This window comes from Mugil cephalus, chromosome 5 (assembly GCF_022458985.1).
Source record: "Mugil cephalus isolate CIBA_MC_2020 chromosome 5, CIBA_Mcephalus_1.1, whole genome shotgun sequence".
NCBI classification, from domain to species: Eukaryota; Metazoa; Chordata; class Actinopteri; order Mugiliformes; family Mugilidae; genus Mugil; species Mugil cephalus.
This window is the reverse complement of record NC_061774.1, coordinates 9,050,133-9,072,792: the sequence shown is the minus strand read 5'-3', so window position 1 is coordinate 9,072,792 and position 22,660 is coordinate 9,050,133. Positions and strand designations below refer to the sequence as shown.

Here is a 22,660-nt window from a genome sequence, read left to right as displayed (position 1 = left end):
CATTTATAATCGACTTGTACTCTTTCTATTTTTAGACCTAGTCAGTCTGTGATCTGTTACTCATTTCAAGAATAATTTAATCCCAGTGTGTTGTCACAGGCACTGGTTTAGTAAAGTGCATATGATCTTGATTCCAGCTGTGCATCACTCAGATTTTAGTTTTAAGTAACTTATTAAGTAAGTCCTCGCCTGTGTTTATTGTCTGTCTCCAGCCACAGAGCTGCACGTACCTACCTGCATTTACTGCTTTACCACCAGGTTTTATAACTCCTCGTCTTGTCATTTGATACCTCAGGCTTTTCCATTAGATTCACATGACACCTTGTCAAACCGGTCGACCCTGTACAACTCCTAGATAATGAGTTAAAAAGAATTATGTGTTGTACAGTCTTCTGTACAACTATACAAATATTGAATATAACTACTTAAGGTACATGTTCTTCCCGTGACTACTTTTATTACTTTCATCCCTAAAGCAATGGTGGAAGAATCTTTCAAGTGTTGCTCTATTACAAAATAAAATCCTGAAAGATTCAGTCAGCAAATTGAGTTGTTATATAAAATGTTAATGTACTCCTTCCACATAGGAGATGAAAGAAGAGAAGTTCTTTCCTGTACATATACATATAAAGTTTTGGACACCCCATGCATTTGTGAAATATTGCATTGCTCCATAAAAATACATAAGAACTTTTGAGTATTGGGTCATTTTGGTACCAGTGATCCACCAACGACGGCCGTGCTTTTTATTAAAAGACACATTTTTCTGTTGCCGTGCTTCGTGTCTTCATAAAGTCAGTGCATTTGGAAGTTCTTCAGAGACAGAAATGGCTGAAACGAGGAACCTAACGCGGGAAACACAGCTGATGATACTCAGCCAGGAAGGGTACAGCTGCCACCAGATCACCAGGAAATACAGACGAACCAACTGCTTGGAAGACAAACCAAGATCTGGGAGGGTCCAAGGGTTTCTTCAGCAAGAAATCACCTCATCCTGATTCACATGTCCAGGGAAAACCACTGAATGACATCATAGGAGCTCCACCTGTGTTCCATCTGCACTGTATGTGGTCAACTTTTAGATGATGGCTTAAGGTCCTACAAGACTGTCAACGAACCCCTGATCAATGAGAGGTTAGCCCGATGTCGTTTGGCCCAAGCACAAAGAACTGGACAGTGGAGATTCTGTGGTCAGATGAGTCCAGTTTCCAGCTTTATCTTCCTCCTGCTAATGTGAGGGTACAGAAGACCAGGAGAAGCATTATCTCCAGCATGTACAGTACTTACATACAGTATCATGGTTTGGGGATGCATGAGTGCTGCTGGTGTTGGTCATCTCACTGTCTGTGATGGCACATTGAACTCTGCTAAATATTGTGCCGTTCTCCAAACCCACACACTCCCTTCTGCACGTGCTCTGTTCAGTCAAGGTCCAAACTGGAAGTTTAACAAGATAACGCCCTTTGCCACACATCCAGGGTCAGTAGGACTTGGCTGCATCAGCACAGTATCCAGGTCGTAGAGTGGCAGCTCAATCCCCGGACATGAGCCCCATTGAAAATCTGTGGTGGATTATCAAAAGGTCTGTTTCAAAGTGCAAACCAAAGACTTGAGAAGAATTAAGATTACCCCTCAACAATGTGAAAGGCTGGTGGGATACATGCCAGACAGGATTAGAGCTCTACTGCTGCCAGTCGCAGGATAAATAAATATTAATTTGATGATGTGTTGGTTTATTTATTTTTTGTTCAGTTTTGAACACATTCTGTTATTTGTTGACTTTGATACCGACAATGTTGAGAACTGACATAATGAAACTGTGAAGAATTTACAGTAGTTTTGTTAGTTTTTCTTGTTTTAAATAATAAACGAAATAAATCTAATAATTTGTTTTTGTTTGTCTAGTGCAGCCTCAGCTTCTGAAACACACACACAAAATTTTTTTTTCACATATATTTCATGATAATATTTGAGATTGTGTAAAATTTTAAGAGTATCCGAAAACTTTTGTCCACAACTGTACATGCACAAATACACTGATGTACAGTTAGGCCCACAAATATTTGAACAGTGATTCAGTCTTAACGATTTCAAACAAAGCATCCTCCTTTCAGGGGTTCAAAAGTAGTTGGACAAATTAACATTAGCATGAATAAAATGTTCATTTTTCAAGTATTGTTGAGAATCCTTTGCAGACAATGACTGCCTGAAGCCTGGAACCCATGGACATCACCAAACGCTGGGTTTCCTCCCTTGTGATGCTTTGCCAGGTCTTTACTGCAGCTGTCTTTAGTTGTTGCTTGTTTGTGGGTCTTTCTGCCTTAAGTTTTGTCTTGACTCTGACGATGCAGAATACTCCACTTCTTAGCTTTAAAAATCTCTTGGTTCATTGTGCATTGGTACTGTAAAGCACTGGCCAGTAAACGTTGCTACATTTGGCTGAATTTTAGCACAAAATATATCCCCATACACTTGAGAATTCATCCAATTTCCTCTGTCTTCAGTCACATCATCAATAAACACTAGTGGCCCAGTACCGTTGGAAGCCCTGCATGCCCATGCATCACACTGCCACCACCATGTTTAACAGAAGACAGGGTGTGCTTTGGATCATCAGCTGTTCCAAGCCTTCTGCATACTTTCTTCTTCCCATCATTCTCGTACAGGTTGATCTTAGTTTCATTTGTCCAAAGAACGCTGTCCCAGAACTGGGCTGGTGTCTTCTTAAATTTTTTGGCTAATTGTCTCATGTAGTCTTTCCATTTTTGAGGCTGATTAATGATTTGCACCTTATGCTGAACCCTCTGTATTTACTCTCACAAAGTCTTCTGTTTATTGTAGACTTGGATACTGATTCACCCACTTCCCGGAGAGTGTTCTTCACTTGGGTGGATGTTTTGAAAGGATGCCGTGATCATCCACCGCTGTTCTCTTCCATAGACGTCCAGGCCTTTTTGAGTTTCAGCTATCTCTCTGATGGATTTTGTCTTTGTTAGTTTGTTTTGTTTTTTCAACCTAAGGACAGTCTGTTATACTTTCATTGAGATCTCCTTGTGGGTTCACAGCAACAGCTTCCAAAAGCAAATGCCACAGCTGGCATCAGCTCCAGACCTTGTACCTACTTAAATGATGAAGGATTAATTGGGGAATAGCCCATGCAGCCCATGTAATGGGTTTTGAGTCAACTGTCCGATTACTTTTGGTCCCTTGAAATAGAGGCAGCTACACATTAAAGAGCTCTAATTCCTAAACCCTTCCTCCAGTTTGGATGTAAATACCCGCAAATTACAGGTGAGAGTCTTTAAGCTCATATTGAGTATATAACTGTATCTTTAACGTGTTTTGGTAAACAGCTGAAATAACAAAACCCGTCTAAGTGTCAAAATATGTGTTGACTTAACTGTAGTTTGCCCGCACTTTAAGAGTGATCTTTTCATTAATGGAGCAATAATGGAGTAATAATCTATTTTAAGTAAAGAAGGCATAACTGTGCAAGAACACTTCCTCCTAACTGTACCTTAAATGCATGGGAACGGTCAGAAAGTGGTGTTCAGTCAGTAGCGTGACTTCCCACTTCCCATTTCAGCCCGTTCCTCGCACCCTCCCGCCCACCAGTCCTCGGCGCAGTGCCTGCATGACTTCCAACGAAAACTACACCCGCCACTCGCGCGTCGCCAGCGCTCAGTGGAGTTCGTGTCGCGAAAACAAGGCGAAGCTGGAGCCCATCACCGACTGAACATTTCGAACTAGCGGGAAGCTGGATGAGCCCTGTGCGTCTCGCCGGGATCCCCATCCTGATATCAACACTTCGGGAGCCCGTCGGGGTGAGTTAGTAGCGGCAGTGTTGCCGTAATCGGTTCAGCATGTGGAGACGCTCGCGACGACAACTTTGGACGTTAATTCACTTTAAAACCTTTCAGCTATGAGCAAGACATGCAGGGAAGTTGCAAATGCAAGGTTAGGTTTTTTTCTACCATACAATTATTTTAGTTTTACATTTAAAAGTGAAACACATTCATCTTACTCCACTACATTTGCTGTCTTACGGCGTCTTACATGGTTACTAATCAACAGTGTTATATTAGTTAACACCTGCTTAATTTCCTAAAACGTTTACACATTACTTGCATCTCATAATGCAAATTATATATTAGTGTCAGTGTAACATTCTGCATTTTGTGATACTTGAGGTTAAAATGATACTTGGGGATTAAGTCAGTGTTTCATGGGCGGATCTTTGGACTGCAACTAACTTATTTAATTATTAATATGTCTGCTGATTCTTTTCTTGGTTAATGAGTTGTTGAGTTTCCCAGACTAGAACTATTTCCTGGAGACATCAGCACTGTGAAGGGAGACTTGAGTTTAGTCCAGAAGTGAACCAATTTTCTGTCGATCAAAATAATTGTACACCAGATCAGCCACAGCATAATGACAACTGACAGGAAACGTGGCCACCCATCTAGACCCGACCAGGCGCACCCACCTCATAGCGATGGGGACACAGGATGCGCACACGAAAACTGTTTAGGAATAACTCAAAACACATGAAAAACAACGCAAGGTCCCAGACTGATCAAGAATCTGTGGGCTGGTCCACAGAGACCCCTCCCCTCCACTCATAGGAGGGGTCTCTGTGCACCCAAAGGCCCCCACTAACAACATCATGTCCACAGGACACCCTAAGAAGACCCATGTCCATTCTTTGATGCGTCACGACTGTTAAGGGGACACAAGGTCATAATCTTATGCCTGATCGGTGTATTTTCTTTGTATGTAATGTAATGTACCTTTTCCACATCTCGTGTTTTCTTTTTCCACTGCAGTTTTTTTCTTCCTGCTGGCTTTGAAGCTGAGATCAGAGGTCTCATCGTCATGGGAGCAACCGTCAACGTCCCCGATGCACACAACCAGTCATCGGTGTTCACGTCGATCTTCAACTCCAGCTGCCGCTTCGACGAGGAGTTCAAATACATCCTGCTGCCCGTGTCCTACAGTCTGGTGTTTGTGGTCGGCTTCGTACTCAACGCCACGGCTTTATGGCTGTTCCTCAAGATGCGTCCGTGGAACCCCAGCACGGTGTTCATGTTCCACCTCGCCCTGTCCGACTTCCTGTACGTATGCTCCCTGCCCACCCTTATCTACTACTATGCCAACCGCAGCCACTGGCCCTTCGGCCTCGCCGCTTGCAAAATCGTGCGCTTCCTCTTCTACGCCAACCTCTACTGCAGCATCCTCTTCCTCACGTCCATAAGCGTGCATCGCTATCTCGGCATCTGCCACCCCATCAAGGCTATCACCAGGGTGAAGCCTTATCACGCCCACCTCATCTGCGGCCTGGTGTGGGGCGTGGTGACTGTGTGCCTGGTGCCCAACCTCATCTTCGTCACCACCTCCAGGAGAGACAATGACACGCTGTGCCACGACACCACCAATCAGGCGTCCTTCAGGGAGTATGTAGACTACAGCTCTGTTGTCATGGTGCTGCTCTTCGGCATCCCGTTCCTGGTCATCGTGGTGTGCTACTGCCTGATGGCGCGGACTCTTTGCCAGCCCAGACAGGGAATATCGGCCACTCAGGCGGCTAACGCCTCGCGGCGCAAGTCCATCAAGCTCATCATCGTGGTGTTGGTGGTGTTCGCGGTGAGCTTCGTCCCTTTTCACATCACGCGGACCCTCTACTACACGTCCCGCGTGCTGGAGCTTGACTGTGAATTCCTCAACATTGTGAACTTCGCTTATAAGATCACCAGGCCTCTGGCCAGCGTCAACAGTTGCATCGACCCCATTCTGTATTTCCTGGCCGGGGATCACCTCCGCTCCAAACTGATGTCTGTTTTGACGGGAAAAAGATTGGTCACACTCAGCCAAAACCACGAACAGGCACCGTCGCAGCAGAACAGCACCCCTCTGACTCATACGAAATCAGGCCACATAGCCGCTACAGACAGGTGCTGACATTTCTAATGGATTGATCAGACACAAGTTTACATGAACCTGTGTTCCACAGACATAAAGACTATGTTTCGATTCTGTTTGCCTTCTTCAGATTACAACTGGAGATGACATTTCTCGTCCTTTTATTTGTGTGAAATGTTGCTAGGATCTAAACGTGTAAACAGACAGTATTTTCTTTGCTGAACACATATTCTTTTTGATAAAAAATGCAGAATAAAGTTAGACACTTGAGTAAGTGGCTTTGAGTCAAGTGGTCACAGATGCCTTAAATAAATAATAGAACAAACTTTGAGTGAACACACACCGTTCACCCCTACTTTTTAACAAGACAGACTTGTGAGGCAATCCTTCCTGTTGTATCAACAGTGTTACCCAGAAACTGCAGCTGGAAGCAGTGCAGCTTCCGGATCCCAGCTGTTTTTGTCCTTCAGCTGTCTGTTTTTCAAACTGAGGTGAAAAGCATAGAGACGGCTCGGGGCAGTCTCTGCGCTCCCCAGTCCACCCACACGTAGGTCGAGGGAAAAGGGATTTTCCCTTTTCTTTTTTTTTTCTTTTTTTTACCTCTGAGATGCATGGACTCCATAACAGTTTAGCAGGAGAGGGAATCAGTGCTGGAAAATGTTACGAAATAATAAAGGACCCTCCACCCCTGATTTCAACGTTGTTTCCACATTGTACTCCCATGATATGATCTCTGAAGAAGTTTTTGTAATTACAGTTTATATGTGTCATAAAGTGTGACATAGAGGTGTCATAAACTGTATCATGTCATGGCCTGATCTTGTCTAATCTCCAATGTAACATAAAGTGGATAACCGCATGACATGTTCACACTCGCCTAACCCTTGTTTCGCTTAAACGAAACTAACAATACATGCAACGTGCATAATGTTTGGGAAGTGGAAACAGAACTTGTGACTCAAATTATGAGAAAAATAATTAGTTGGAAAATACAACAGAGAGTGAAACAAATACAAACGTTAGTGAACTTGGCGGACGGACAAAAACATCTCCCACGGCGTTCAGATTCAGAATCAGAAAAGATTTATTAGAAGAACTTTATTGCCAAATATATTTGTTTGTTGCATTAAAAAAAGTAGAATAAGATAAAATAAAATAAATCGTAAACATATGCACACTAAAATATAGAAATATACTGGAACATTTACAGTGGGATTGTGGTGGGTTTCATGTGTTCATGTGGGTGGTGGGGGGGGGCTGGCTGGCATTGTTCAGCAGGCGCACTGCAGATGGATAAAAACTGTTCGCCATGCGAGTGGTCCTGCTCTCGATGGATCGCAGCTGCCCGTCAGAGGAGTCTGTTAAATATTGAGAAACAAGTTTGGATTGTTCATGTTGTAATATCCACATAAAGTTCAAGCGGAAGAAGACAATAGAGATAAGGATAAGGGCCCTGACTGGGTGGTTTGGATGGTGTGACACAGTCTGGGAATAATGTAGGTTTGTAATATGGAGTATCAGCACAAATGATGTGTCGGGATGTGTTGGTGTTCATCATCCAGACCACATGTCGCATCAGCTCGCTCTAGTGCTGCACCGACTGCAGCAAAACATCACATTAGGTTTGATTCCCCGTGTGTCATTTTCTCAACACAGTGCTTTGGCATTCAAAACTTAACAAAGTTCACCGTCACATGCGTTTTCACTGCATGTGCAGTTCATCCTGAAATCCATTTTTGAGCTAGCTCTAAATAACGACGCATCCTGTAATGTAACGAAGGTTTATTGATGAGAAAAAGCGTCAGTTTTGTGCACACTTCAACACTTGACGTCGCTGTCAGTGACAGACTTCAGTCAGTGGGGACGTCTTTATTCCTGCCATGCAAGCTTACTAGCGCCTCCCCGTGGCCACACGTGGTAAAGAAACTGTGCTCCGTGGCAGGTCGAGAAGGCTGATTTATATGGGTGTGCGTTTTCAATAAATAACTTAATAATCTTAATTATAATGGGCATGTAGCTCTTTAATAATACACACTGCTTGTGTTGTAAAATTGTGTACTTGCAGCATGCTCTTGGCCCTCGACGATGTTTTATAGACAACGAAGATGAATGCAGTAATTCCCAGAGACGTGGTAAGATGGCCACAACATCCAAACTTAAAGCACAGAAAGGGGCAAAAACGGGTAAACCTCACACGTAGAAGATGATTGATGCGTAATTTTTCCACGATGTTTTTGGGTGATTTACAGTAGCCTACTACAGCCCTTTTGACATGCCCATCCCCTTGAAGATAGGTGTCGTTGAGTCTGAGCTCTGAAGGTGACTGACAGCTGCCTCCAAAACAAGCTCACATGTTTATCTGAAACTGTATAATTCAAGACGCACATAAAAATATATGCCTGATGAGATGTTGTTTAACTAATCCGAAGAGACCTGATGCTCAGTTTGAATAAGTATAGCTACTCAAAGCTGTAAGATTCAAGAATATTGTTTATTGGCTCACTGAAGCCCGCATTTTCTATTCTAAGATAATCAGATTGGTATTAATCTTCTGTTCTAATGAGAGGGTCTGTTTCTTTTTGCTAGTTTAATATTTTTTGTGGAGGCGCCAGAAATTATTATTAATATTATTATTATTGTTATTATTATATTAATTTATTTATCAGGACGCCACCCATAGCCTGCAAGACAAGACCGCGGGTATTTTAGTCAATTTCAAACACGATTCGTTGTAGATTCTTTGGGGAGAAAAAAAAAGTTAAAACAGGTATATTTATTTTTGGTGATGAGTGAATGTTGTTATCGTTGTTGTTACCGTTTGTAAACGTTAGCACATGGGGAATTCACAGGCGAAGTTACAGCCAGAAAAAAAAAAACGATTAAAAGATTTGATTAGGTTAGATAAAATAATAGAAAACTCCGAATTATAATGACATCCTCACAAGTTTCCCGACATTCTGTCACAAAGATTAAGTCATTTATTCGCTGTGGGTCATATCTGAGAGTCTTTGCGGTTTAAATAAATAAATTAATTAATAAATAAAAGGTTTAACAGATAAGATTCTTTTTGAATTTAACTGTAACTGATGAGCGTGTCTTCGCCTCTGTACAACCCACCGCATTATTTGGTGGGGTTGTTTGGCTCCATGTCCGTCTTGATTCTTTCAGACTTCAGAGTTTCCTTGAATTAGTTTCAGGTCTTTCTTCCCCCTCTTTATCGACCATCATGCAGACAGCACCCCTGAATAAAACGCAGCGAGGATGTCTGTGCTCAAGGACAGTGTGGATAGCGAGAACAACCAGTGATGAGATTCAGACATTTACAGACGAGAACCATTATTATTATTATTATTATTATTATTATTGTTATTGTTATTGTTATTGTTATTGTTATTGTTATTGTTATTATTATTATTATTATTATTTATTCAAACTTGGGGGAAGAAACTGAAAGACTATCTCCTCCAGGACTTATTTGAGGAATCTATTTAGCTGCATGTATACATCACTATATTTAAAATATTTCCATCTAGTTCTTCACTGCAAAAGCTACTGCAGCTGAGATCTGTGCGAGTAAAAAAAAGTGTGATGTATTTAAGACTGTTACGTGTACCAAAAAGATTGCTAAGATAAGATAAGATAAGATAAGATAAGATAAGATAAGATAAGATAAGATAAGATAAGATAAGATAAGATAAGATAAGATAAGATAAGATAGTACTTTATTGATCCCCACTGGGGAAATTCAAATCCAGATGTATTAAAAGCAACTCAATAATATTCTTGAAACCTGTTTTTAAACAGTGTATAACCTCCATTTCAAAGATGTTTACATCCTAAGAGCATCAATATAAGGATGATCATCTCACAATCATGCCACGCTGCCTAAAGTTAGAGAAATCTGGAACCACTCATTCATCTAAACAAATAAATAGATAAATACAATGTGACAGCAAACATGGGCTATCCTCTTTTAATTAACCGGACTCATTGCTCTTGGCGAAGTTTTTTAAAAATACAGTGCGTATTGATTGTGAGAGGCACCCACGCCTCGGCCCTAAAGTGTTGCATTTGTTGAGCCTTGAACATTTTCTCTCTGTGTTTTTCTCTTGTTTGGCAAATTATAAGGCAGAGACGAGGGATTTCAAGGACTCGAGGACTTCAATTTAATCGAAGAGGCTGAGAGTGGAGTGGAAGAGTGACACACAGAGGAGAGAAGTTCATTATTCTGCTGAAAAGGAAACCAATGGCTTTCATAGTCGCCATGGTAACTGGCCTTTCTTTTGCCGCCAGACCTATGATAAGGTACTTCACAGCATTAAGCACAATTATTGCAAGGTAAAAGGGGAAATATTGCTTTCCAATGCTAATAGATGTTAGATATTGATTGGCGTGGCGATTCATATAGAAGCGGGCCCCAACTGTTTCACCTGTCTGACTCTCTGCAACCTTTGAGGAAATTGGATGGAGGTGATGCTGGATGAGCCTTTGTGGGGCCGGGGGTCTTCAGCTGCTCTTGTATACTTGAACGCGCAAAGAAAAAAACGAAGAAAAAAAAAACACTTACTTGTGACAGTAAGAAGATGAAGACAGACTCTGATATAAAGTTCGAAAACGGCGTGTTTTTCCAAATCCCCTATTGCGAAATGTATCATAACATAAATACTCAGCATCCCGCTGCTTCCCGTCATTAGCATGCATTTTGTTGTCAAGTGACCCTGCTCGCTTTCTGGCACAATGGCGGGTCGGCCTTGGTGGCGGGGAGGTCAGCACCAAGCACAAGTCCAGGCGGTGGGGGGTGTTTTGTCGGTTGCAGCCTGCTCGGTTGGTGAGAGGATGGTGGATTAGCACGGTGGAAAGCATGGGAGCTGGTGTGCATGCGATGAGGGATAGGGTGGTGGTGGTGGATAGGGTGGAGGTGGTGGGGGCAAATTGTTTTAACCCCTATTACAGCGACGGCACGGCGCTTCTCTTATCTAGGCCGCTGCAGCCACTCATTAATATTCTGTACATATGGCAGTGCTTTCTGTATCATTGTCTATTAATGGGAGGGATAATCGCTCATTCAATTATCAGGCAGTCAGCAAAAGACCAACCGTGCCTGCGCACCCCTGGTTCACGCGGTGGCACAGCCCAAAACAGAGGTGTGCCAGTGAGAAGGTGAGAGCGATAGCGGGGGATTACAACGTATTAGCTACTTTAATAAGTCACGCACCGGGAATAATGTGAAGCAAACAGAGGTCTGTTGGTGAACATGCCTGAACTTTGCAGCAACAAAGCGTCTCCCACCTTCTACTGAGAAGGCGGCCGTCTCGCTCGTCAGTGTCACGGCCACGGTGGTTCCAGAGAGCTTTTCATCCCTTTAGAGACGGGAGCTACTCTTTTGTGGCGGCGACCTGTGGACGGAGAGCGCCTTTGATGGCTGCGCGATGGACTCTGACAGCTCCCCTCAATAAAGCTTGACCCCTGCGTCTGCAGGCCGCAGACCTGTGAAGTGATCAAATTTGGTGTTCATCTCCGTTGATCTGCGCCCCGGTGGCCTCGGGGACCCCCGGGGGCCGCCTCTCTCCGCGGCGCCGAGGCCACGGCCTGGATACGAAGGGGTTACTGATGATAGCGGGACCTCTGGCAGTTTTGACCCGGGGCGACCTTGTTGAGTCAACACACAGAAAGAGGGAGAGCAGTGAAGAGGGAGAGTTGGAATTAGGTTGTTTAGTTACGCTGAGTTTCTTCAGGAGGTGAGGCACGAGATTGGGAGTGCAGAACTCTTCCGAGCCGGGTGGGGGTGGGGGTGTTTTGAGGGGGGAGTGTGAAAAAGATAGGAGGTGAAATGTTAACAAAATCTTATAAAAATCCGTAGTTTGATAAATTTTCGCATTTTGAATGAACCGAAGGCGGCTGAGGCTGTGGAGGGCCTTTGTTGGAGGTCCCATTTTCACTGGCAGAGCAGCGCGCTCACAGGGTCAGCGAAGTTACGAAAGTAATTAAAGCTCGGTGATTCACTGCCTGCTGCAGAGAAAAGAAAGCAAGCTGTCATTCTGATTTAGAAAAATAAATTACAATTTTAATAATGGGGGAGGATGGGGGCGCGAGAACGTCTAGAGCCTCGGTGGGTTGGGGTAGGGGGGTTGTGGGGGGTGCGGAGGGGTGGCGGCGGGGGTGGGTGGGCATGTTGGGTGGGAGGAGGGGTCGAGGGGGTTGCTGGCTGCCTACTTATCAATAGTTGCAATTTTTTTTGAAACCGCATCGGTAGTACATTGCGAGAGCACAAGTGCCCTTAAAAAAAGAAAACCCTGGAACATTAACATACTGATTTCATGCGCATGGCAAAGGGCCTGAGCCAATATCAGAGAGGACTCAGCAGTCCTATTGTCTGCTGGGACTCTGGTCCCCTCTGATATGAAAATTCAATTATTTTATAACTAGATCTGGCGCTGCGTTTTGACAGTCGGCGGTAGCGCCTTGCCAGCTGCATCAGTGTGGGGGACCAGAGGCTCCTGATAGCGAGAGGGAGGCCTTTCAGACATTGACATGTTTTTGGGGGACAAGATTGCCTAAATGTGTTGCATTTAAGGACTGAAAGTTAATCTAATGCACCACCATTATCTCACCCAGGTAATTCCAATACCGTCCTCAATCTATGTTTACGCTCGCGCACACACCCACATACTCGCACATCCATTCATTCTTTAGCACTTTGAATCTGATTCCCAGGCTTTCTGCATCCAAACAGGTAATGTATTTATTTATTTCTCAGCGGAGCACATTCTCAGGGAGCCGGAAACTATATAAAATGGAAGTTGTTTTCTCAGGGACATCAGCAGTTTCTAGGTGGCAATTCTGTCTCTGTGAACGGTGCTCAGTGTGAGTTTTTCTCTTTTTTTTTCTCTCTTTCTAGAATAGTTTTTGCTTTTTGTCCATAAAGTAGTTACACAATATGCAGAGTTATATGCGAGTTCCTCTTACTTTGCAGACTTATTTTGTCGTCTTGTGTTTCTTAAATATAACGTTTTTACAATGTTAATGTATTTACACAAGCTCAGACACCAAAACTTTTGAGGTGGTATCCATGCAGACACATTCGCTGGCCTATTTCCTTTTTTTTCTTCTTCTTCTTCTTTTTCTTTTTTTTTTTATGGGACCAATCCTTTCATTACCTCCATGGCTCATTGTGAGTGTTCTGAGGGGGGTCTGTTAAGATTAGGGAACAGGAAGCAGCCCCCTGGTATGGTCCTCTCTACTCAGACCCCACTGTGTTGTGCTTATTAACCCAGCCTGGGAGAAGACGTACCTGCCTCCCCTCATTAGGCCGTGGTGGAGTGCACGCTCAGCCCGGAGAAGAATGGAACATTAATTAGTATTCTCCGCAGGGGGAACTGCCATTAGCACTTAATTAGCGGTAAGAGTACCATTCAGCCGGGCAGCAAGTTAGTGTCTAATATAATATGTTCTGTCTTTTTCCTGTTTGTCATGGTAAAATACTGATGAAAGACACTGTTGTTTGTCTGCGCATGAGTTCAGCCTCCACATACAAGACTCGTTAGATTCGTATTTTACACTGTTTGTCACGGCAGCTCGTCAGAGGAAAGTGTCTGTTTTCTTTATGGTTTACTTTCTGTTCATTTAAAAAAAAAAAAAATTTTGTTTAAATGCATTTTCAACAGAGAAAGAAAAGGTTCCTCAAGCCCATATACCTGTAAGATTTAACTCTGATCCCTCTCCTTCGCTGCTGTTGACCTCCACGAGGCCAAACGCTGTTTTCTCATCTGCCCCCTCGGCTCGGCCCGGGGTGGTAAAGTGGGTGATTAGAGGACCAAGGTCAACTTTTCCCACTGGTGTCAGGGAAGTTCCTTTGATGTGCTGAGTAGGCATTCTTCCGCCTTTTCTCTGTGTTCTCTGTCCAGCACCGTCACCGCCGAGGAGGACAAGGGAGGCTGTTAACCCACCTCGGTCCACTCCTCGGCCCCTCTGGTTCTCACTCTCCCCCTGCCTGCACTCACCCTTCCTCCATCCTCAGCCCCAGCAGCTCTTGGAGGCGCAGTCGGACGGTGGCAGCGGTACCTTTCACTTCCCGCAATCTGAGAGGCGGAGAGCTGTCATTTGCCAATTTGGCCTGAATGGGGCGGATAGCGGATTGAATGTCGTTTTCCCACCAGGCTGCGCCATCCAGACCAGCAGGGGAGGGAGGGGGATATAGGGAGCGGGGTGTAATGCTAGAGTAAAATTAGAGCTTTGATGGCAGCTAATAGTGTGTGATGGGTGGCACTGACGTGGATTTCCAGTAAAGACGCCACAGGTTCCCCCTCTCTCTCATTCTCTCCCCATATCGCCGGCTCTCTCCGGCTGACACACCTATAAGATTACGCAGGCCCTGCCCTCTTTCCCAGAGCTGAGATTTCTCCCCGATCTGTGTAATTAGACATGTCCAACTGGGCTTGTGTCAAAGGGCGAGCCAGGTCCACTTTCTCATGTACAGATGCAAATTTCAGCCACCGAATGAGGGAAGACGAACAGCTCTCAGATTGTGAGATGTGAGGAGGTGAGCAAAGATTTTGTTACACGAGTTCTGGATGTTTCACGTTTCTAAATTCACACTCTGTTCTGGGTTCTGCAGGCCCTTTTCATGTCCGGGATTCAAGATATATAAAGCTGTGTTTGTACAGATGTTCCAGAAGTGTGCTAATGAAAATGTAATGGATGTAAAGTAGTTCTTTGTAGAGGAAAAGTTGAACTTTTGAGGGAAACAAAGTTAGATTTTGCTACTATTAATTTGTAATGGGTAAGGAAAACTAAACTAAAGCGTGAATCTGTTAGTCAGTTATAAGAAAAAGAACCAACAATAATATTACTAATAATGGAATACTAATTCAAATAATTAACTTTAGTAAAAGTGAATTTGAATCCTTTAGGTTCGTTATTTACATTGTTTTTCCAGACATACACAACTAGAAGACAACATCCCACAAAATTGCAGTCTCTAACCATTTATTACTAGATTTATTCTAAGAGCCAATTATATATATTTTTATTTTTGAATAAGCATTCAGAATACGTGTAAAATGTGAACTATTAGCGCATTTTTAAGTTGCTTTGAATTCACTGTCAGTGGTGCCATATGGGGGAAAAGGTAGGACAATTCCAAGGGCCTTTCACTGACAGGGGCCCCAAAAGATAGGTAAAAAGAGAGAGAGAAAATTATTAAACCATCATCATTAAAAAATATAATTTTGTCATATAATAATGAAATATAGTACTAAAATAAGTGATCTTTTTCGAAGGGAAAAGCAAATAATATCGACCAACCACCCCCGTGATTTTGCATGAAATGGTTTGGTCCTGCCTTAGCGCGTCGGTCGCGTAGCCAGCGGTCTGTAGCTGCTAGATTCATAATAAGTTATTACTATGGTTAAATCAGTCACAATGCTGCCCAGTTTAATAAAGGAAAGAGGCAAAGGAGAGAGAGGAGTGAGCCAGTTCTTCTGGATGAAAGGTGTGTACCCTCTATAGTTTGTGAGTGGCGGAAATTAACCTGTTGTTCATGGTGAAGTAAGCTAGCAAGCTAGGCTGGAGTTAGGTACCATACATTTATTTGAATTTCAATTCAGACCAGAAAATCAATAAAATGGAAAAACAGTTCTTTATTTCAGTTTGTGTTTCAATGTCAAACAAAACAAAATTAATATAAGAAGTTATAATATTCAATTGACTACATAATATCCAATTGACTACACCCATTGCTGTACTTCATGAGGTACTCTGGCCTGAAGTAATTAGGCATCTCATGTATCAAACCTATTTGTACACAACACAGAGGGATTGAAATTGTGTCCTCAGTTATATGGGAGTTGTTGAGCTTCTAGCTGTTGAAGACCACTGGGCCGTAGAGACCAGGGTTCAAGTTGTCAACATGATGTCATCTGAGAGGCAACATTAGGCAACATGTTCAAAAAGTTTTAAGGATTAACTAAAACTTCTTATTACTTTCACCTTCTATGTGTTTTTCTCGTATTTCTTATACATGAAGTTCTTTGACTTAGTTTTATCACACAAGGTCAAGTTACCATGTACGGTCCCTGTGTTAACCTTCATTTTCTACATGAAAATAAATTTTTTAGAAAAAATTCACAACAGTATCGTTCATAAGAAGAACGAATGGTGCAACGACCGGCCCTTCAGCCTTCACAATGAGGTGTTGGGGCCCAAAGTGATTTATTTTTTTTTTTTCCACAGAGCCCAAAATTCCTGGCGGCGCCCCTGTTTACAGTATTGCGATGGGAGGGAAGGGTATCAGGTGTCACGGCCGTTTCCTTTAGGCACTTTTAAAGTCTACATTAATCACTCTGGCCCCGAGTCTCCCATCCCACCCTGCTCCCACCACAGGACACGAGGATGTGCGAAACACAACACTGCTACCATACCCCGGGGCTACGCATGTACACACACACACACACACACACTCCTACACTTGTACACACTGCATTAGATGTATTGATAGCTTCTGAGGCACGAGCGGCGCTGTGATGCTCTGACATATGGAGGGTTAAAGGCTTCTTAAATGTCCGTATCAATCTGCACGCCTGTCACCTCGACAATGACGGAAACAGAACACCGCTAACAGCGGCAGGCGCTAACATCCTCATCTGTGCAACATAAGAGAAATAGGTGGCTCTCTGCAGGACATTCCTCTGGACGTTAGCCAAGTCAACGCACAGAGGGTAAATTATGGCTCTGGTTTGGTTGCAAGAGAAAAATGACGTAACTCTGGTTTATTTTCTAACCTCGTCAGAGCGTTGGTTGGGTTCGTGTTTGGTGCAAATGTCAGAAATATTATATCCCTTTTTAAAATGGATCTGATTGCACTGATTTCATTGTTCTGTGTCTTCCTTGGTAACGCGTATACGCTTGTGACTGTGCAAGGTGATTGTCCTCTTCCTGCTGCACGCAAAGCATTGTACTCTGCCCTCCTGGGATGGGAGACGTTTTGTTTTTTGAGCTCTTTCACACCGGCTCTCCCGCTTTTTCTTTTTCCCCCTTTTTTTTTTTTTTTTTTTTTAAACACAATAGCCTCCTCTCCTCTCGCCCAGCGTGGCAACCCTTTCAAACGGGGGAAGCTCCAGGTCAGTTTCCCTTGCCAAGTTTTGCAGCCTGCCATGTTGTCTATTCTGCTCAGCTATTTAAAAAATGTTGAATATCAACAATGGCTTTCACTGGTGCATTGTCAACTTTTGTATGAAGCAATCTTGGCTGAATGAGATGGGTCCCAGAGCAGGGAGAGCTCAGCCGCAGTGTGCGCCACCGTACCAGTGGCTGCCCAGCTCTCTCGCGGGTTATGTTTCTCTACAGTTCCGCCCGCGGTGGAGGTTCGAACGGCCGCGGGCTGCGGACGTCCCCGGCCGTCTCGCTCTCCGCGGCGCTGCTCCGGAGGGGCCTGCTGACAGTCAGCTGTTGAAGGTGTGTCTAGCAGAGGGACTGGGAAGCAGCAGCAGCAGCAGCAGCAGCAGCCTTGGGACCAGTGAGAGCTCGGTGAGTGTCCTCAATTTTCTGGTCAGAGTGGGAGGAGGATAGCAGTGAAGAGAGGAGAGAAGAGGGAGGGGGCGTTCAGGAAGACAGTGCAGGGAGCTTTGTGTTCTGCGAGTTGCGGTCTGGTCACTATGTTCGTTAAGACGCTGCCCCGGTTTAATGCGTGGAAGTCGTTTGTTTTTAAAAGGCCGGCCCCGTCACCTGTTGGTCTGCAGCAGAAGTGAAGTAGTGAGGTTTTTCCAAGTCAAAATATAAAACCCGTCCATCCTTAAAACATGTATATATATATATTTTTTTTTTCAAATGACAAGCGTATAAATGTGAGCTCCAGACACTCAAACGCCCTCCACTTCCAAAGGCTCATCCTGTCTGATGCGCGCACGCCGGCTGCATCGGTGACTTTAATGCTGAGCTCTGTAAACATCTATGTTTGTGTAAGTGAATTGAACGGGTGAGAGCAAGAATGAGAGCTCGCTCCCAGATAATGGTGGCTCAGGCTCTTTGTCCGGCTGTCAGCCAGGAGAGGAGCGAGGCTGGAAATCTCTCCGGCGCAGCGGCAACATCTTGTATGTTTCATTGACATATCAGTCCATGAGCCGTCGGCCCTGCACCCCTCCGCGGTCTGTGCAGTGGGTACGGACAGGTGGCCCACCGAGGTGGCTCCTAGTTGTGTAGTAGTGAAAAGCAACCGGGGAGCGTTATTAGTTATTAGTTAGTCATTTAAGAATCTCAGTGCTCGGCAAGACTTGAACACGATTATGTCATTTACTCTTGTTTGTAGGCATATATTTAGTTTTTGTCTTTTGCACTCACAGTGTAAAACAATTAAAAAGGGACGACACTAAATTTAACCTCAGGATCAGCAGCTTCAAGGATGCAGGGACAGTTTCTGTCTGTAACTTTTTCAAATATACTTCTAATCTTGCGTAATCCCTTTCAGAATAGTTTAGAAATGTAGTTTTTCTTAGTGCAAATGTAATATCCTTGAGCCTTTTTACGCACTCTCATAACTCATCTGCAATACTTAATAAAAAGTATTTACTCGAGATCTGTTTTCTTTTGCTTATTGATTTTTACATTCACCCGAGTGCTCTAAATATCAAAGTAAACAAGGCTGAGAGGTGAGGCAGGGGACCCGCGTCGTGTCCTCTGCCTCACCTCCCTGAGCTCAACCCAAGGCAAGGTGACCAAATTCATCTCAGGCCGGCCCATCCATTATCTTGTCAACACAGCCAGCTCCCCACCTTAGTTTGCTCTTCTCCCAGAAGACGTACCCTAATGAAATGTGCAATAATCACCGCACTTATCTCGTCATACTCAAGGTAATTAATATATTTAGAGGGCGATGGCTAACTCTTAATTAAATTAGGCCCCCTTTTTTTTTTTTTTTAATGAAACCTCGACTGGGACTAAATTTATGACCACTATCTGCTTTATCAAGTGCTTGGCGTGGAACAGAGATTTGTCATTTTCTCCCAAATCACGGTCAGATTACACTTTATGGTTCTCGTGATTTATATATCAATTTATGCTTGTTTGTTTCTCTATTTAGGATTTAATAAATTACCTCTTGTAATTACCTAACTGAATTTTTTGGGATCTTAAAAGCCCCAATTTCTGCAATTAATGCCCAGCGCCGTATCGCTGTTACATATTCATTTTGGAGGAGAATACAGATAACAACTTGGTGGCATTAATCATATTACAACATTGGGTGTATTTAATTAATTAAAGTTACGCCGCAAATTAATTGTGCATTCTCACAATATTATCTTAAGCTAATGAAGGCCTGACAAAGAGGCTGTTTCATTTTTTTTTTTTTTTTTTAAATAAAAAAAAAAAAAAGAGGCTAGATTAGTGGGATCTCAATTATGGCTAAAACAAAAGAGGGCTGCTTGCTTGGGCATGGCACAAAGCAAAAAGTGGCGATTCAGCACTTTCTTCCAAACAAAAAACGGGGAAAGTTTCCATTGTTTTTGGGGAAACCGAACATGGCATTGATTCAACAGATACATGGAAAATAATGAGGGCTGTAATTAGCTGGTCGGGCAATAACAGTGCTTAAAGTGATCCCCGCACAGAGGTGCTTGATAATGCCATTCACATGCAGCCGTTTTCGAGCAGCAGGCATCTGCTCGCTGACAGACGATCAGAACTGTGACGCTGGGTGAAAAATAAGCATCTAGAGGCTTCGTTTAAATTATATCCTTTTATTGCGCGCACGCGTGAGGGTGGGGGGAACAAAAAAGAAAAAAAAAGATGTTTTCATTTAATCAGATGTGACGCGTGTCTGTTTAGATGGAAGCCGCGCGGAGCTGAGCCTCGGATGAGGAAGTTCAGGGCTGCAGACTTTGCTCCTGAGCAAATGCAGAAGTCGCGACAGAAGTGACTTAACGCGGCCTCGCCCGGCGGCTCAGAAGCAGAGCCATATTTATTGAAATTTTCTGCCTTATTTAAACTGAATTCAGATTTGCTCTCAGCGGATTTGAGCTTATGATTCACAGTCATTTAGTTTTTTATTTTTCCATTTAACGCGTCATATACCAAATGCCTTAATGCGAATGTTTCTCCTAATCTGCTAAGTAAACGTAAAGAGGCTTTGTCTAAGGAATGACATCAAGGAGCTAGTAATCACTGCATGTTCATTTAGAAATGCTTCCACCGACGTCCTCTCCTGTGCTGTGATTTAATTTGCTTTTAGCTTCATTAGTCAATAAACCGCCGCAAAAGTGCTCGTGTCAATTATGGGAGCTCCGGGGGTCAGTGATGGATTTTTAACTGCTGCGCACGATTATACTGAGTGGCCTTGTAGCGGTGATTAACCCCCCGAGTGCGCGCGATCAAAATGTGTTCGGAAATCCCTGAATGATAAGCGGCTACAAGCCACGGAAGGTGATGAGGTGAAAAACTATTCCCTCCGCTAAGTGAGACGGAGCAGAGCGCTGGGTGGTCACGCCTTGTCTGCTCGTGACAGTGGCGGGTTAAAGAGATTACACTGGGTCCGTGTCAGCAGCCTTGGCCTTGCTCACACAGGAGCATAATGAGGAAGGACATGCTTGGCCTGCCGGGGAGAAAAAAGAGGCTCTAGCCTGGAGCAGCCTCCGCGGGCGGCGAACAGCTTTCCGCGTGTTGTTTTACAAGCAGGGGTCAATAAGTAAGACGGTCGCATTCCACCGGGAGTGGAGCAAGGTGACTGCTGAGTGCAGGCATAAACACTTCTGGGCTCCACTCCCCCCCCCCACCCCATACAGCAAACAATGAAAAACACTGAATATTTTTTGCTACAGTGCAGGGAAGAATGCCGCGTTCTCCATTAGCCTGGAGGCCTCCTGACGGACGCGCAACACTTCACTAAAGCTCCTCTGGCAATCAGTGCGTCTGTCCCCTGAGTGTGTTTTGCTTCTCTTGAAGGTTTGAGTGACAGCCGCCTCTCTCTGCGGCTGAGCGTCGGCGTCAAGGATGACAGTCAGAGATGATCACCGGGGTCGCGTCTGAACGTGCGGTGAGTTCACTAAACTGTTCGGCCTGCTTCGTGCCTCCCAGAGTCTCTCTGATGACTGAGACTCCACACGGAGCACCTTTAAATGTCGCCGTTTCTCTTTAACGCCCCTTTTTATCCCCTGGTGCTTCTCATCCTCGTACCTGCTCTCCGTCAGGAGGCAGTGGACACATATTCAAAGTGATATTGGGCAAATTTGATTACCAAGTCCAGGTATTTTCACCATCAGCACAACCAGATGCATGCACAACATTCAGTAAAATGCATATATGTCATTTGCCAACGACACTGATTGATTTACACTGATTGACCTCTCATGATTTTTTTTTAATTAAAGAGAAGTGCAGTATTATTAAGTTTAACATTTTTCCCACGTTAAAATAATATCAGAAAGATTAGGTGAAGCTCCTGTTTCAAGGCCTTAAAATGATAAATATCTGTTGCTAAACAAGATCGTACCATAGATCTTGGTCTGAATTTTCCAAAGTATCATCCACAAAAATTTATATTTTTATTTTAATTTGTTTATTTATTTGTGCTCTTGCAGCATTTACTGTTTTACTAAAAGTCTCCTGACATCAGTGATTGTTGGGTGTCAAAGAGGGTGATATAGAAACACCTTAGATCACAGATTTTATATATATATATTTATATATATATACATACATGAAACACAGACGTTAAACATATTAGTAGTTTTTTATTTGTTTGTTTCTTTTTTTGACAGCCACAGCTCCTACACGTCAAATAAGTCAAACTGCCATTAGGAGCACTAGCCCAGCGTTGCGCCATAAAGAGGTGATAACAGCGACACTCTTATTCTTTTAAATGACCCGTGAATATTATTTTTACCTGTGTTGAACTGGGAGGACGCAACCATTCACGCCGCACAATGGGAACAGCAGACCGTGCGTAAATTGCATCTTCATTTGCATTCCTGGTCCAAAAATCATGCAAATCTTAATGAGACAGTCTCCATTGTGGCTGTAATTGAAAACCCATTCTTTGTTAATTACTGTTTCTCAAAGGCCTTGTCCGCAGTCACTGAGCTGAAACAAAAAATAAAAAAAAAGTTATTGATTGCGGAGGTCGCGGGGTTTAAAACGGACACGTGAAATAATGTTGTTTGTTGTGGATTTGAATTGTAACTTTCGATTGGAAAATATATATAAATAAATATATATGTGACCTAATTGGATAACACGGAGTACGGTGATTAGATTAAACTCTGAAGACAGGCTATAACTATAAAGGGGCCATAAAAGGCAATAAATGACAGACTATTATCAGTTAATTGTTGGAGCATGAATGGCAGACATGCAGCTTCTGTGTCTTGTCCTATAATATTAAAGTTAGGCGTGTTTTGCTCGGACCATAAAGCTCCACTGACGGAGGAAAGGTTGCGGACGCGCCGAGGACCAGCTATCAAGGGTGGGATTAATGTCTTTCTGTGACATTTAGTCGACCTGAATAGATTTTAATTCCCTTAAAGCTCTGAGCAAATAAGCTTTATTTGTTTTATGTTTATTTTTTTTTTCAGACCGGAAGCCCAGCGTTATAATCTTTATCTGATCCCTGCCACATCACATCTCACTCTTTGCATTATAATAACAGAAAATATTTAAACTAATTTCTCCACAGAAATCGACGTTAGAGATTTAGATTTAACTTTAAAACTACGCGCACTACATTTTTTTATTTTTTTTATTTTAAAATAAATAA

General features: G+C 43.4%; 1 protein-coding gene and 1 long non-coding RNA gene across 3 annotated transcripts in view; both read left to right on the top strand.

The window, feature by feature from the left end:
- Positions 1-3,569: 3,569 nt before the first annotated feature.
- On the top strand, positions 3,570-6,203 carry p2ry4 (pyrimidinergic receptor P2Y4). Of its 2 annotated transcripts, none has more exons than XM_047584412.1 (2): positions 3,570-3,824; positions 4,827-6,203. In XM_047584412.1, exon 2 carries the CDS (start codon positions 4,876-4,878, stop codon positions 5,956-5,958), a length of 1,083 nt encoding a protein of 360 aa, XP_047440368.1. In that variant the 5' UTR covers positions 3,570-3,824; positions 4,827-4,875; the 3' UTR covers positions 5,959-6,203. The 2 variants fall into 2 exon arrangements, with proteins under 2 accessions (XP_047440368.1, XP_047440370.1); XM_047584414.1 differs by lacking the exon at positions 3,570-3,824 and adding an exon at positions 4,662-4,737.
- Positions 6,204-15,294: 9,091 nt separating this feature from the next.
- The window catches only part of LOC125008268, a 31,593-nt gene continuing 24,227 nt past the window's right edge, over positions 15,295-22,660 (top strand). Inside the window, exons 1-3 of the long non-coding RNA XR_007112866.1 lie at positions 15,295-15,409; positions 16,150-17,442; positions 20,851-20,941. This is a non-coding gene — a long non-coding RNA (uncharacterized LOC125008268). The remainder of the gene's footprint in view (positions 15,410-16,149; positions 17,443-20,850; positions 20,942-22,660) is intronic.